The 14,372-nt window shown below is 39.3% G+C and overlaps 1 protein-coding gene across 1 annotated transcript in view; it reads right to left on the bottom strand.

Moving 5' to 3' along the window:
• Positions 1-3,878: 3,878 nt before the first annotated feature.
• Positions 3,879-14,372, bottom strand: part of CCDC40 (coiled-coil domain 40 molecular ruler complex subunit) — a 41,204-nt gene continuing 30,710 nt past the window's right edge. The window contains exons 17-20 of the mRNA XM_087710125.1: positions 13,310-13,430; positions 6,658-6,846; positions 4,953-5,111; positions 3,879-4,346 (exon numbers count right to left, since the gene is read on the bottom strand). Coding sequence (XP_087566251.1) covers positions 4,086-4,346; positions 4,953-5,111; positions 6,658-6,846; positions 13,310-13,430 — 730 coding nt within the window. The 3' untranslated portion in view covers positions 3,879-4,085. The remainder of the gene's footprint in view (positions 4,347-4,952; positions 5,112-6,657; positions 6,847-13,309; positions 13,431-14,372) is intronic.

Raw genomic sequence — 14,372 nt, 5'->3', positions numbered from 1 at the left:
GATGGAAAATACACAGGTAGTTATTAAAATGGGCTATATATAAAATAAAGCATGACTTTGGCTTAAAATTGTATGAATTCAACTGTCCCTGAGATTCACTCAGATCATTGTTTGGTTATGAGTGGACTTGATTAAAACTGTTTCTGGAATTAGATTTATTGATAAAATAACAATGAAGCTTGGAACATACAAGAGATTTAAAATCCAAATGGGACCATTGTTTTAAACATTTTAAAGAAGATACATAAATTTAAAAAAACAAGAAAAGGGGATAAAAGAGTAAAATGTAAGTGAATAAATGAAGGATTTTAGCATGTTATGAACCTTACAATTCTCCAGTATATTGTTCATTTTGAGTAGCTATAGTATATTGTAAAAGATTTAAACTTGCTGTTAAGTTTAAGATAAGCATGACTGTCAAGAAACATGACCAACAATGTAATTCACCAAATAAGATTATAGTTAATCCAAATTACTAAAATTATACAAATTATAAGTAAAATATTTTGCGTGTAGGCATATTATATTAAGTTGTAACCTAAATGTCAGGGTTCCAAGTAACATCCCCAACGAAAGAAGACTCTTGAGGCCAAGAATTCCTCAAAGTTCCATTTTTTTTAGAGATGTCATATTGACACATCTGGGAAAACCTAAATCTGAGTGTTCTGGGTTTTCCCCACCCAAAAGAAAGTCAAAGGTCTATTCCCTACACCCACAAATCCATCACATGGTCCAATCAATGCATCGTCCAAACTAGAAACAACCCCCAGTCACTCCCATCCAGGTGCAGGCTGAATGTCCTTGACTCCCAGAGAAAGGAATGTTGTTATGGCTAATCCTCCACCGACTCTTAGTTATCCCCCCTGCCAGGGGTGGGTTTCAACCGGTTCACAGCGGTCCCTGCGAACCGGTTGGTCGCCGAACCCGGAAGTAAGTAACTTCCGGGAACGGCGAAGGGCCCACCCGCGCCTGCGCACCCGCTCCTTACCCGGTTTTGACGAATTCTGCGCTTCCATGCATGCGCAGGACGCATACAGCGCCTGCGCGATCCTCCAGGAGCAGCTGGAGCATCGCACAGACGCTAGTACGCATGCGTGCGCGAGGACGTCGCCGGCCTCGTTCTAACCGAACCGGTTGGAACGGGGCAAGAAACCCACCCCTGCCCCCTGCTGTTTTCCCAGGCACTAAATATGGCAGCCCTGAAGCTCCAAGGAAAAGATGGCTTTTAGGGCTGACACTAAGAAAGGTTTGAACTGAATGCTATGTCAAATTTACTTTTAAAATACAAGTTTATTTCAGACATCCAGCATACTTCCAGAAATTAGTTCATCATTGAGGGAATCACCACTGAGGGAATCAAATGAGCTTTCCATAAAAAGGATATAATCTCATTGTAGCAGTTGGTACATACAAAGCTAATTCAATATACTTTGAAAGGACATATGTTTAGCAAGATTTAACAAAAATATTCTATGTTGAAAAGGGAATATCAAGAAATGATATTGAATATTGATATCAATATCAATTTTTTAAAGAGCTGTTGCATTCTACTATGAATCCATTTCCAAAACTTGGGTTGAGTGCTGAGTTTTACAATATTGTCACCAAATATGAAAGTATGATTTCATTTGGTCATTACATTTCCAACATTTTATAAAATATGTCCTTTTTTGCAATTAGAGCTGGAATAATACACTAACAATAAACATGCCATCTTATTCTATAATACATAGAAGAAATTTAATGTTTTTCCATTAAATGTCCTTTGTTGTAGATCTGTAACTGCATTCAAATTCTGTAACTATTTAACAAGTCCTTGGAGGACATTCTTACAGCAACCAAGCTTTTCATTGTGGTATAATTTTGCATCATGTTCAAAGTATAGGGTTTAAAGACTGCCTAAGGATGATTGGGGGCGGGGGCTACGTGAAAAAAAGCTTGGTTGAAATAAGCCAGTTCCACAACTTTCTCTAAAATAATAATAATACATTTTGAAATTGCAGCTATCATTTTTTTAAAATTAATGATTTTGCTAATATGTACCAAAAAAATCTGATAGACTACAGGTAGTCCTTGACTTACAACTTTGATTGTGATCAGATTCTTGGTCATTGAGTGAAGCTGTCTATGAATTCTCTCAATTGTGGTTGTTGAGCAAAGAATGGAAGCTCCATAGGAAGCTGTGCCTTGCATAGGCTTGGGTGTGCCTGTCAGCAGCTGCAGAACAATGCAAAGACAAGGGGACCTAGGTGTGGGTTGGAAAGAAGTGGCCAGGGAGTAGGGAATAGGCCAAGGCCTCCAGGGCCAAGATAACTTTGCATGGGCTGGGTGGATAGCTGAGTAGCGGGGGAAGACAGAGACGGGTACAGGGTGTTTTAATTTACATTGAGATTTAATACAGTATTCCTCCACTTCCTTGGGTGTTAAATACATGTGCTCCAATCACTGGCAAGGAATTATGAAGATGAAGTTGCAACAGCATCAGATTTCTTATCTCTGGGTATAATATAGCAGGTATAGCTCTGTCTGACAAGTTTTTGTTAACTTGAGTAAAATGAAAAAAAGTCACCTTACGACAGAATTCCCCAGTCTTTCCAGCTTTGCGGACTGGTGGTGGGCGAGGGGATGGTTCTGCACAAGTGGCAGTTAAGCGCGTGCACAGCTACATTTGTGCACATTGTAGTAAAGTGTGTGTATGTGTGTGTGTGCAATTGCATTTGAGTGATGACGGGCAAGCGTGTGTGCAGCTCCATTTGTGTGAGGGGGGGAAGCACGGCCATTACATGTGCAAATAGAGCACATACACACATGCTTAGCTGCTGCCTATGAAAGTGCTCGCCCATCGCTTCCACGCAGTGGGATTCAAAAATTTTTGCTACCGGTTCTGTGAGTATGGCTTGGTGGGTGTGGCAGGGAAAGGATTCTGTAAAATCTCCATTCCCTCCCCACTCCGGGGGAAGGTTACTGCAAAATCACCATTTCCTTCCGATCAGTTGGGACTCAGGAGGCAGAGAATAGATGGGGGTGGAGCCAGTCAGAGGTGGTATTTACTGGTTCTCTGCATTCTTCAAAATTTCTGCTAGATTTCTCCAGAACTGGTCAGAACCTCCTCTATTCAGTGTATAAGATGCACCCAGGGCTCCGTCTCTGGTTTTATACAGAGAATTAAGCTATGATCTGCTTTTTCCCCTTTTGCATATGTATGTATCTACTCATTGCAATTTAAGATTATGTATAAAGATGCCATTATGCCAACAACCCATGGTTTAAATTACATGTGAATCTAAGTATCAGTCTTAAAGCAGCAGTATATATTTAGTTTTGACCTGAGGGCGGAATTATCTTCAATAAAATCTCCCAAAGTTCATCTGCAAACGGGCACATCATCATGCACATCTAATTTACAGCTACCTTCTTCCTAGCTGTTCCCTGCTATTTAAACAAAAATGGGAGAATTTTCATTCCATATTGAGATTTAATCTCTTCCCCTGCCCCTCCCACCAGTCCTCCAATGTCATGAGGGATGAACATCCTTGCCCAGAAAAAAGAAATCTTAAGCCCTGTTGATTGCTGATTGGATTTTTTTTCTTCATGTGGTGTTGAGAATGTGAACTTTCCTTAAATGAGCTTTTATCTTGTCAACTGAACAGAGGAGCTGTCTTAGCATTGTCTAGGAAGCAGGGGTTCAGGAAAGGAGGAAGACCTTGGGAGAAGAATCAAATGGAAAACTCTGCCATTACATTTTGCCTTAATTTTCTCTCATGGAATCTGAATGTTCTTCTGAAGGATTCTTTGTCTTGTAGAAAATTTCAACATTCCTTCCAACAATTAAGAATTGAAAGTTTGCTGAATCCCTAAATTAAACAGAACTAAGAAAATAAGGAATCCAACTTGTATTTTTATTTAGGACCAAAAAAACCACATTGCAGTGGGAAAAACAAAATTTGAATATAAAACACAGGTACCCTTTCCTTCCGCCATCTTTCTCTTTCTTGTATGCCATCCACTGACAAACTTGTCCCACATCTATATTTTGAAAATGTTAATATTCTCACATCTATATTTTGAAAATGTCCAGCTCTATTTTATTGAACTTCCTTCTGGGCACTCAGTTCTTCCAGTTTCTGAGTTATTACTTGGGTAATTCTGCGCAATGCCTTGTGATAATAAGGATATTGCTGATCAATCTCATGGAGAACGGTGTTAAGAGTATGCAATCTCTCCTCCACCTTATGATGTTCAACACGGACCATTATCTCAGAACGACATAGTAGGCTGTACTTCCGTTCCTTCACAGCCTGCATGTGCTTTACGCGTGTCTGATTGGACACAATATCTGAAAGATTCTTAGAAAAGCAACATTGAATTGGTTATTAGAGACAAAAGGCTGCAGACAAGGCAGGAAGGAATGAATCCCTTCTGCATCTTGAGACTGAATCAACAGATGAGCAAAACTCTAGATAACCTGGGCTACATACAAGATTAAACCTTTTTTTTAAATAGACAGGGTCACAGGAAAAAAATGCATTGTGGGAACTGTCAATGAAACCCCAAAATAAACTTAAACACTAATATTCCTGCAGATTTGTATGGACAAGTAGATCACTCTACAGTCGTTGGCTTTGATCCTTGTCTGTTCAGACACAGCTGACCTAGGTAAGCTCAAAGAACTTGCGGTTGACTAATCAACCTATTTTGCAAATTGTTTCAATAATACAAATTAACACAATATATTATATTTTGCTAAACGGTAAAGAAATAAAAAAGTTAAAAACTGGGTGGGATGCTTCAACCACTGCCCAAATCTGTTATTGGGAGTCCGTGTAAGAATAGATATATTTTTTCCTCAGCATGGTGCAACTACCCCAAGTTGAGTATACAAGGTTACCGCCCTGTAGATTAGTCCTAAAGAGGGTTGGAACATGCACTGCACAAATGACCACTTTTGTTACCTGCCGTTTCTTTGCTTGTAATTGATCAATTTTTTCATCAAATTCTTCTGCTTCATAATTCATCCCAGAAAGTATTCTCTCCTTCTCTATAATAGCTAAATTGAGGTTCTGCTGCGATTGTTCAAGCTGAATTATGGTTTTGTTGCATTCCTCAGCATTCTATGGGAATATAAAAAAGGGGAAAAAATCAACCCTCTTTCTCAAGACTAATCATTTGCCTGGCGGTCCTGTGAGCGAACTGCATACTGTAAATGCTCAGAGCAACTTCATACATTATACTACCCTTAACAAGTTATGTCCCCCCTCCCCCAACCTCCATGATGTTCATAATGTAAGAAAAAGCATCTACATGCTCAACAGAAACATTTATTTTCCACTTAATACATAACTGGTTAGCAGTTGTGAATCTATGCTCCCTCAGTAAAGCTCATGGTATAATTCTAAATAATGGTTCAACAGTTCCTGGGTAGAAATATATCCTCTGTGAAATGGCTGGAAAATATCTTAGTTTTCAACATCATGACATTAAAAACACCCTACAGAAATCTGAGTAATTCTTGCTTCCTTGTTTGTGTCTTGGAGCGGGGGTTCACACACACACACACACACCATTTTAAGCAATGCCCTGCCTCTGTAGATATTTCAAAAACAGGCTCCACCAGCACTTGGCAGAACAAAATACAGCAAGGAATAATAAAGGTAGCAGAAAGTAAAACTATGGCACAATTAAATCATTTTCCGTCAAATAACATTCTAATCTGCATTTAGCTCCTTAATTTCCAGACGGCTATATTTTTCCTGAATCCCCAATCTCAATTGCTGGAAATTTTCTGTTCCCCTGGCCTGGAGTTGTGAAGAGATACATTGTCTCTCCCATGAGAGAAAGAAATGCAGAACAAAGACAAAAACTAGTTTCTCCTCTTCTTGTTAAAAAAATCATTTGAGTGGGGGAAAACTACTCACTCCAGATTTATCACTCATAATTTAACTTTTTTAAATATAGTGTTCCTGCTAGCAAAGTCTTCAGGGTACGTTGGTCAAAAATTGCAAGATGATGGGTGCAATTCTTAAGGCCAGAAGAGCCTTTTCTCTATATGTGTCACACATGTAGAATGGGCACTGCTTCGCTTGGGTTGCAATGCTGTGTCTGCCATCTTGCAAATCCTTTTCGCCTCCTGCAGCTGCTGGTGCCCTTTGCTTTCTATCTACACTGATAAATCCAGTTGACTGATCAAGTTTAAAGATTCCTTTCATAGATGACACTAGAGAAGGGCTCCCCCTCCTCTTTCATCTCATCTGACTAGGATGAATCTATGTATCCAAGTTATTCAAGCCACTGCTGTGATCATGAGAAAATGGACTTTTCCTGCTCACCAAATATTCTTTTGACTTTAAAAGATTCCTTGTTACTGTTTTGACTTTAAAAGTATAAGCAGACATTTATAGTTTTACTGAATCTTGTATTTAAGCAGGAGCAAAAATGTTATGTCCAGGATGGCATAATCAGTCCCTCTAGAGATACAGTGGGCCATGATATTGTTCATGAATTAAGGAGCTCTGTTAATTTCCATATTAGAAAGCTGAAAGTAGAGCATTAATTTACAAGAGAGAGCAGCAGAGTTATATTCTACAAATAATCAGTTGTTCAGTCCCTCTCTCTCTCTCATTTCCTAATGATCTGTAATATCAATTTTTACTTGCTGACCTTCTGAATCTCTTTGATCTTTTTTTTAAGCTCCAACTTCTTGTAGTAGAAGTCACCCTTTGTCAGCACTTGCTTATTCATTTTGCTCTGACCCTCAGCACGAACCACAATTGTTTCTCGGCGGGAAACTGCTGATTCCATATTTCTCATTAACTTCTCCTGCTGCTTCATCAGCTGTTGGTACTTTACCTATATGGCAGAAAGGAAGCAAGCCAACTGAATATACTTGGACATCACCTGAGTCAGATGTTATATTTCTACGTCCTTGTAGACATGGATATAGTATCATCTATAGCGCAAAGCTTTGCATAACATGGTTCAGAAAATATAAAACTAAAGTACCACCACACTGACCAGCAGAATCTACTAATCTTTGGGGCTGCTAGTGAACTCAACATACCTCATAGAATACTTGAAGCACCTTGCTGATATCTATAAAACATCGTGTAAATTGGGGCTAATAAATGTTAATCCACATTTCTGATAGATACCAGTAGCTGATCTGCTGAGTTTCTTAACAGTTCTTACAGTTCTCAAAATATTCCAGAGGAAAGAGGGGAGGAACTGAAGGAAATTATGGTTGAGATGATTGCAGGGATTGCCCAGAAAGATAAGCTGTTGATACAGAGCGATATTGATGACGTGTATAGGGTCTATACTTCCTATACTAGGAGACAGAAACTGCCACGTGAAGTGCACGTGAGGTTTAGTAAACGATCTCTGAGAGAAGAAATTTACCAGAAGGCACGTGACCAGAACATCATATACGCAGGGGAGATGGTGACAGTACTAAAACAGATACCAAGAAGAGTGAGGGAAAGGAGGCAGAAATATCAGGACCTAACAACACAACTGAGGAAACTTCAGGTGATGTATAGGTGGCTTTTCCCAGAAGGGTTGTCCTTCCTCTGGCAAGGCCAGAGGTTTCGGATTGAATCATTGCAAGATGCACAAGACTTTATGGAAAGTCAGTTGAAGAGGGGAACTCAGAGTAACGATGGAGAATTGGATAACAAGAGCCGAGGAGAGGAGCGAAAGAATAGTGTCCCGGGAGACGAGAAAGGGGGAAATGAGAATCAAAACAGAGATGCGAGACTGCAGATGAGGCAGACAACAAAATCCAAAGCCTTACACAAATAAACATGGCAGATGAACTCCACTTAATTTCTTTAAACATAAATGGTTTGAATTCACTAAGAAAGAGAAATAAAATATTGAATGCTTTACGGAAAAAGAATTGTGATCTGACATTCCTGCAAGAAGTACATATAGTGAATCACCAGCAAAATGTGTTGTATTACCCCCGGCTGGGTATAATGCATACACGTTTAGCAGATGAAAAGAAAAGGGGCATTGTGCTGTATGTTAAAGATCATATCGATTCTAAATTGGTGTATACCGATGGGGAGGGGAGACTTTTAATGGTTGAATTGAAATTTGGTCGATATAAAATTTTGCTGGTGGTCATATATGCACTGAATGACAATCAAAGCACCTTTTTTAGAAAGTTGCATCAAAAAATTGCAGAGTTAGGCTATGACCACATATGTGTGGTAGGTGATTATAACGCTGTGGCAGATAGGACAATGGACTATAACCCAGGAAACATCCAAAAGTGGGGGAAATAAAGAGCAAGGAGGAAAGCTCTCCCCAAAACTTTTGAAGACATGAGGGAGGAATATGAATTAAAGGATGTATGGCGTGAACTCCACCCACAGAAACAACAATTTACTTTTTTTTCACATAGACATCAATGCTGTTCTAGGATTGACATGGCTTGGTTGACACCAGAAATTGGGGATCTGATTAAGGAAGCAGCAATCGAGGTTAATACCTGGGCCGATCATAATCCACTCTTATTGGTGTGGAAAGGAGTAAGGCAGGGGAGGAAGAGAAGGTGGATGATGAATACAGAGATAGTGAAAGAACAAGAATTTCAACAAATGTTTAAAAGGGAAATGAGCTTTTTTTTTTTTTTGAAGAAAATAGGAAGGGAGTAACCCCACAAATACTTTGGGATATGGCCAAGACTTATATGAGAGGCCTAGCTATTAAATATACAATAGGCACACAGAGGAAAAAAATAGAAGAGAGGGCAAAATGGGTAGCCAAATTGGAGGTGGTGGAAAAAGCCTTGCAACAGGACCCACTAGATGATAAGAAAAAAGAAGAAATGGCTAGAATTAAGCACGCGATATCTCTTCTAGACTAGGAGGATGTTGCTCGGAAACTTAGGGGGATTAAGCAAAACTTTTTTGAGCATGCTAACAAACCGGGCCGTTGGCTCTCCTATAGACTTCGGAAAGAAAGAGAGAACAGACGTATAGCTCAACTGCAGAATAGTAAAGCGGAAGTAGTAGAAACCAAGGGGGAGAAACAGGAAATTATTCAAGGTTTTTTTCAGCAACTATATAGTAGAGAAGAAACTTTTGAGGACCAAATTAAGGAATTTTTAAATAATGCAAATCTACCCAAGATCTCAAATGAAGCGAAAGGGGTACTAAACCAAAAGATAACAATAGAATTAGAAAAGGCAGTAAAAAAAATGGAAAACAACAAAACTCCTGGCATGGATGGTTTGCCAGTTGAAATCTATAAAACTTTTTTGGAAATCTTAGGACAAGAGATGATAGTAATATTTAATGCTGTCTTGACGGATTCTATCGCACCAAAATCGTGGGCTGAGGCCTATATAACCCTTTTGCCTAAAGCTGGAGCTGACCGTACCCAAATTAAAAACTATAGGCCCATTTCACTTTTGTATGTGGATTATAAAATCTTTGCAGCTATACTGGCGGATAGACTTAAATTCTTCCTTAGTAAATTTATACACCCTGATCAGAACGGCTTCCTGCTGTCAAGGCATTTGAAAGATAATGTTAGAATTATTTTGGATGCCTTAGAATATTATGAAGCCCGGCCGGATAAACAAGTGGCCTTTATGTTTCTCGACGCACAAAAGGCTTTGATCGGGTAAATTGGAAGTTTATGTTGTCACAATTAGAAAATATGAAGTTTGGAGAAAACTTCTTAAACGCAGTTCGGGCAATTTATGTACGACAAACTGCGACATTATTGGTAAACGGAGAAGAGGCAGGCGATATTGAGATTGGTAAAGGCACAAGACAAGGATGCCCATTATCCCCCCTACTGTTTATCCTTACATTAGAACCCCTTCTTAGAATAGTGAGGAGTGATATACAAATTAAAGGGTTACGAGCTAAAGCTCAGGAATTCAAGGTCCAGGCTTTTGCCGACGACCTTGTTTTTATTCTGGAGGATCCTATGGCTTCTGGGATACAACTTCTACGTAAAATAGAGGAGTACGGTATGATAGCGGGGCTACATATAAATAAAGAGAAGACAAAACTGTTAATTAAGAATATGACTTTGAACCAGAAAAGGGAAGTACAAAGCCTAGGGATTAACATGGCCCATAAAATACAATACTTGGGAATTTGGCTCATGGAGAGATGTTCCTCTATCAAAGTAGATAACTATATGAAATTACTACAACAGGTATCTAAGGACATGACTAATTGGAGTGGTAAACAACTATCTTTGATGGGCAGGATTGTGACAGTTAAGACACATGTACTACCGAAATTTTTGTTTTTGTTTCAAACTGCACCAACTAAATTGGACAATTTTTTTTAAAAATGCTTGGAGACAATAGTGGCTCGATTTATATGGCAAGGCAAGAAAGCACAAATCAAAGCCCAAATGTTGCAAAAACGTAAAGAACTGGGAGGCTTCGGAGTACCTAACTGGGAAGCATATTATAATGCAGCAATTATGACATGGGTGAAGGATTGGGTGACGTTGAGTAGAAGGCGCCTATTGGCTATAGAGGGACATGACCTCCCTCAGGGATGGCACACCTCCCTCTGGCAAGAAAGAGATACCCCCCATAGGTACTTCATGGGACATTATATGCGGAAGATTTTGATGGGGGTGTGGGAAAAGATGAGGAAAAAAATACTATCTTAGGGTTCCGTGCTGGTTGGCACCGTTGGAGGCTTTAACGCATCCCAGTGTATTTAATTGGACAAGAAACATAACATATAAAGACATCATGACAGAAGATGGCAACATGAAAACAAAGATGGAATTAGAGCAGCAGGGCAGGAATCTGGAATGGTGGGAATATTTACAGATTAGAAATAGGTTTAAAAGCGATAAGGTACGGTTTGGGATCTACCCAAACCCTCAGGGGCTAGATAAGATTTTATTTGGTGGAGATAAGAAAATGTTATCGAAGATTTATCAGTTTTTGACCTGTCAAGATGCTAAAGAAGAGATGGATAAAAGCCTTCTAATAACATGGGAGAGAAACTTTGGCTATGAGATTGAAATGGGCAAATGGTGGGATCTATGGAGTAAGACTATTAAACTTACAATATCTACAGCATTTAAAGAAAACATATACAAGATGGCTTATAGATGGCACCTCCCCCCAACGAGGTTAGCCAAAATGTTTCCTGGGTTATCTCCACTGTGTTGGAAATGTGGAAGAAGGGATGGCACATTCTACCATATTTGGTTGTCTTGTACTGAGGCCACGAAATACTGGAGAAGGATTCAAAAATGGCTAAAAGAGGTTATTGGGGCAAGCATGGAATGGAAACCTGAGAATTTTTTACTAAGCATAAAACCAGAAAACATGAGTAAATCTATATGACATTTGAGCCTACATATAATTGTGGCTGCAAGAATAACCTATGCACAATTTTGGAAATTTACTACCATACTGTCGGAAGATGCCATAATTAAAAAGATCTATGAATGTGCAGAAATGGACAGAATGACGGATTGGCTGAGGGACAAAGGAGAAACAGAACATTATCTTAGCTGGAACCTATGGTATATGTGGGCGACAAGGAGAACAGCAGGGACTTAAAACGGGGAAAGTTAAATAGTAATTGTTAACAATGGGAACTAAAAGTGAACGTGGGTATTGTAATAGATCCCTGAACTTTGTAATGAGAAGATGTTGCTTAGAGACTAAACAATGAGGAAGGAAAAAAAGTTGGGCTGTGAATGACTGTCACCGCGCCCCGGGGGGGGGGGGGGGCTTGTATGTTTAAAACTGTATTTGTATTTGTATGTTTTATCCTTAAAAAAATGTATAACCAATAAAGATTATTTTAAAAAAAAACAGTTCTTACTGCCTTTCCTATCATATTAGCTATTGTCTGGATCCAATATGATATTTTTTCCTGAAATATTAAATCAAAGTCAGGATTATAGTCATTTAGGTAATATATCTAAATTTTAATTTACATTTGATATCCTAGTTTAGCTCCACATCAGGTGGCAGCATCTAACCAATCTTATAAAGGTAAGCAGAGAACAGCCTGAAATTCAGCAAAAATAAATATTCACAAAGTAATAGACTCTCATCCACTAAAGATTTGCAAGCAGAATCTGGGTAGTTGTCCTTTAATGCAGTCTGGATTCCCCACATCTTATCAGGATTTGGACTGCACAGTGTGCCAGGGTTACTAGAATTTAGAGATTTCTACCATGTAACACTGTATTAAAAATGTCTTCGTGCGTGGCAGAAACTAGTTATTTTACCTAGGCTTATAAACTAAGCTGGACTGATGAGGACAGGAGATCATCAAAAATGAGACTAGATTGAACACTGAAAAATCATTCAGGAAAAAGATAATGGCAAACATTTCCGCACTGCTGTTAATAAGTCTACATGAAGTTGAGTCAAGAGGGACACAATCTTTTTATCATATCCAAAATACCTATCATATAACTATTACCGTATTTTTCGGAGTATAAGACGCACCAAGATTTTGAAGAGGTGATTTTTTAAAAAAAAAGTTTTTTCACTCTGCAGGTCTCTGCAGGCCTGTTTGCAAAAAACAGGGCAGGCATAGGCTTTGGGAGGCTTGTAGAATGCTCCTGGGGGCTGGGGAGGGCAAAAACAAGCCAAAACAGCCTGTTTTTCACACGTTTTTACCCTCCCCAGCCCCCAGGAGCACTTTGCAGGCCTCCCAAACCCTCTGTTGCATCAATTTTTGCAAAAAACGGAATGCACGTGGGCGGGATTTCAGGAGGCCAAAAATGCTGTATTCAGTGTATAAGATGCACCCAGATTTTCACCCTCTTTTGGGGGGGGCAAGGTGCGTCTTACACTCTGAAAAATATGGTATATAGCTCAAATACCCAGTATTTGAGAGAAATTTTCTGACAGTGAGAACAATCAACCAATGGAACAGCTTGCCTTCAGACGTTGTGGGAGCTTCATCACTGGAGGCTTTCAAGAAGAGATTGGACTGCTATCTGTCAGAAATGGTGTAGGGTCTCCTGCTTGGGTGGGGGTTGGACTAGATGACCTACACGGTCCCTTCCAACTGTTAATCTGTTAAATCTTTATGCTTATTACAAATCTTGGAATTAAATCTGACAAAAATATTCCCCAGGCCTACTTGTTTATTCTATTCTAGCTTTTCTTCAATATATATGTAACCAAAAAGGGGGGGGGGGACAGCAGATTGGGTAACTACAGATCATATATTATTTGTTTTAAATGTATTTACAATACAAAACTTTAGACTAGTTTGACTGAAATCAGTGGTGCTTTTGCTAATCTGGGTAATCAGCAGATTTGCTTACCCAGCACTTCCTGTCTCACCTGCATTCTGTGAATCTCTGACTTCATGGCTCTGATCTCATTCTGCTCAGCTTCTGAGTCCACTGCAGCACGCATCTCTTTGGCTATTTGTATCTTCTTCTCCCACTGCATCATCTGACATCTGAAATGCCAGAGGAGAGTAAAGCAAGAAAAAAGCTAGCAGAACCCTAGCAGGCAATAGTACATATGGAAACAGGAGTTGTGCTATTTGTCATAATTAGTATCATTATCAAATTGCACCTCAAGACACTCATGCAAATCATATTCTATCAAAACAAAAGAACACAATCATGTCTACTATTAGCTTTTATGTACAAAGAATGCCAGGAATCTAGTTGTTAGAAAGAATTGTATTTTGCCAACATTATGTCATGATTCACCTGTACATTCCACACAAAACCCAAGAAGACAATAAAAATAATGGCATTAAAATGTAATCTACAGAGGAATTTCAGCTTGTGGAAAATTCAAAAGCAGAGAGCACAACAATGAGGAGAAGGAGCCATATTTATTGCAAGGACCTTGGATGGCTGCTTTACAAAAAAGAGGGACCCTGAACAATGGGAAAGCAAAGGTCTTTACAGAGGTTGAGGGCTGTATTACGGGGCAGGAAATCCCAGGCATCTGATTGGCTGGCAACTTCTGGAGAAGCAAAGCAGGTCCTTGACCATGCCCCTGGAGTTATTTCTATTGTTAGGCAAAGTGGCTCTTTCAGGAGGGCAGCAAAGCTGGGGAAGTCCATTATTAAGGAGGTGGGATGCTATGATTATCAAGCGGATCAAGGATAAAAGTTGGGCTTTCTTCCCTTGTTATTGTGTTGCAATTCCCAATTAGAGCTGCACATAGGCTGTACTGTGAGTGGGTGAGCAAGGCTTACACTCTTTCGATAGTATCTCACGGGGCTTTGTCTAGGATTAGACAAAGAGAGGAACCGGATTGGACTCTGATCATGTCCTAAACACAGAGAGGAAAAAGGATGCCGCTCCATTTTATTTCCTCCATTTATTTTCTCCACTAGACACCTGTGTAGTGATAATTTATGAATTATCTTCAATTATTCTAG

This window comes from Thamnophis sirtalis, unplaced genomic scaffold, assembly GCF_051295495.1.
Source record: "Thamnophis sirtalis isolate CommonGarterSnake01/CBP01778 unplaced genomic scaffold, rThaSir2_p1.2 scaffold_3, whole genome shotgun sequence".
NCBI classification, from domain to species: Eukaryota; Metazoa; Chordata; class Lepidosauria; order Squamata; family Natricidae; genus Thamnophis; species Thamnophis sirtalis.
Note: the sequence above shows the minus strand (reverse complement) of the source record. Positions and strands in the feature narration are given on the sequence as shown.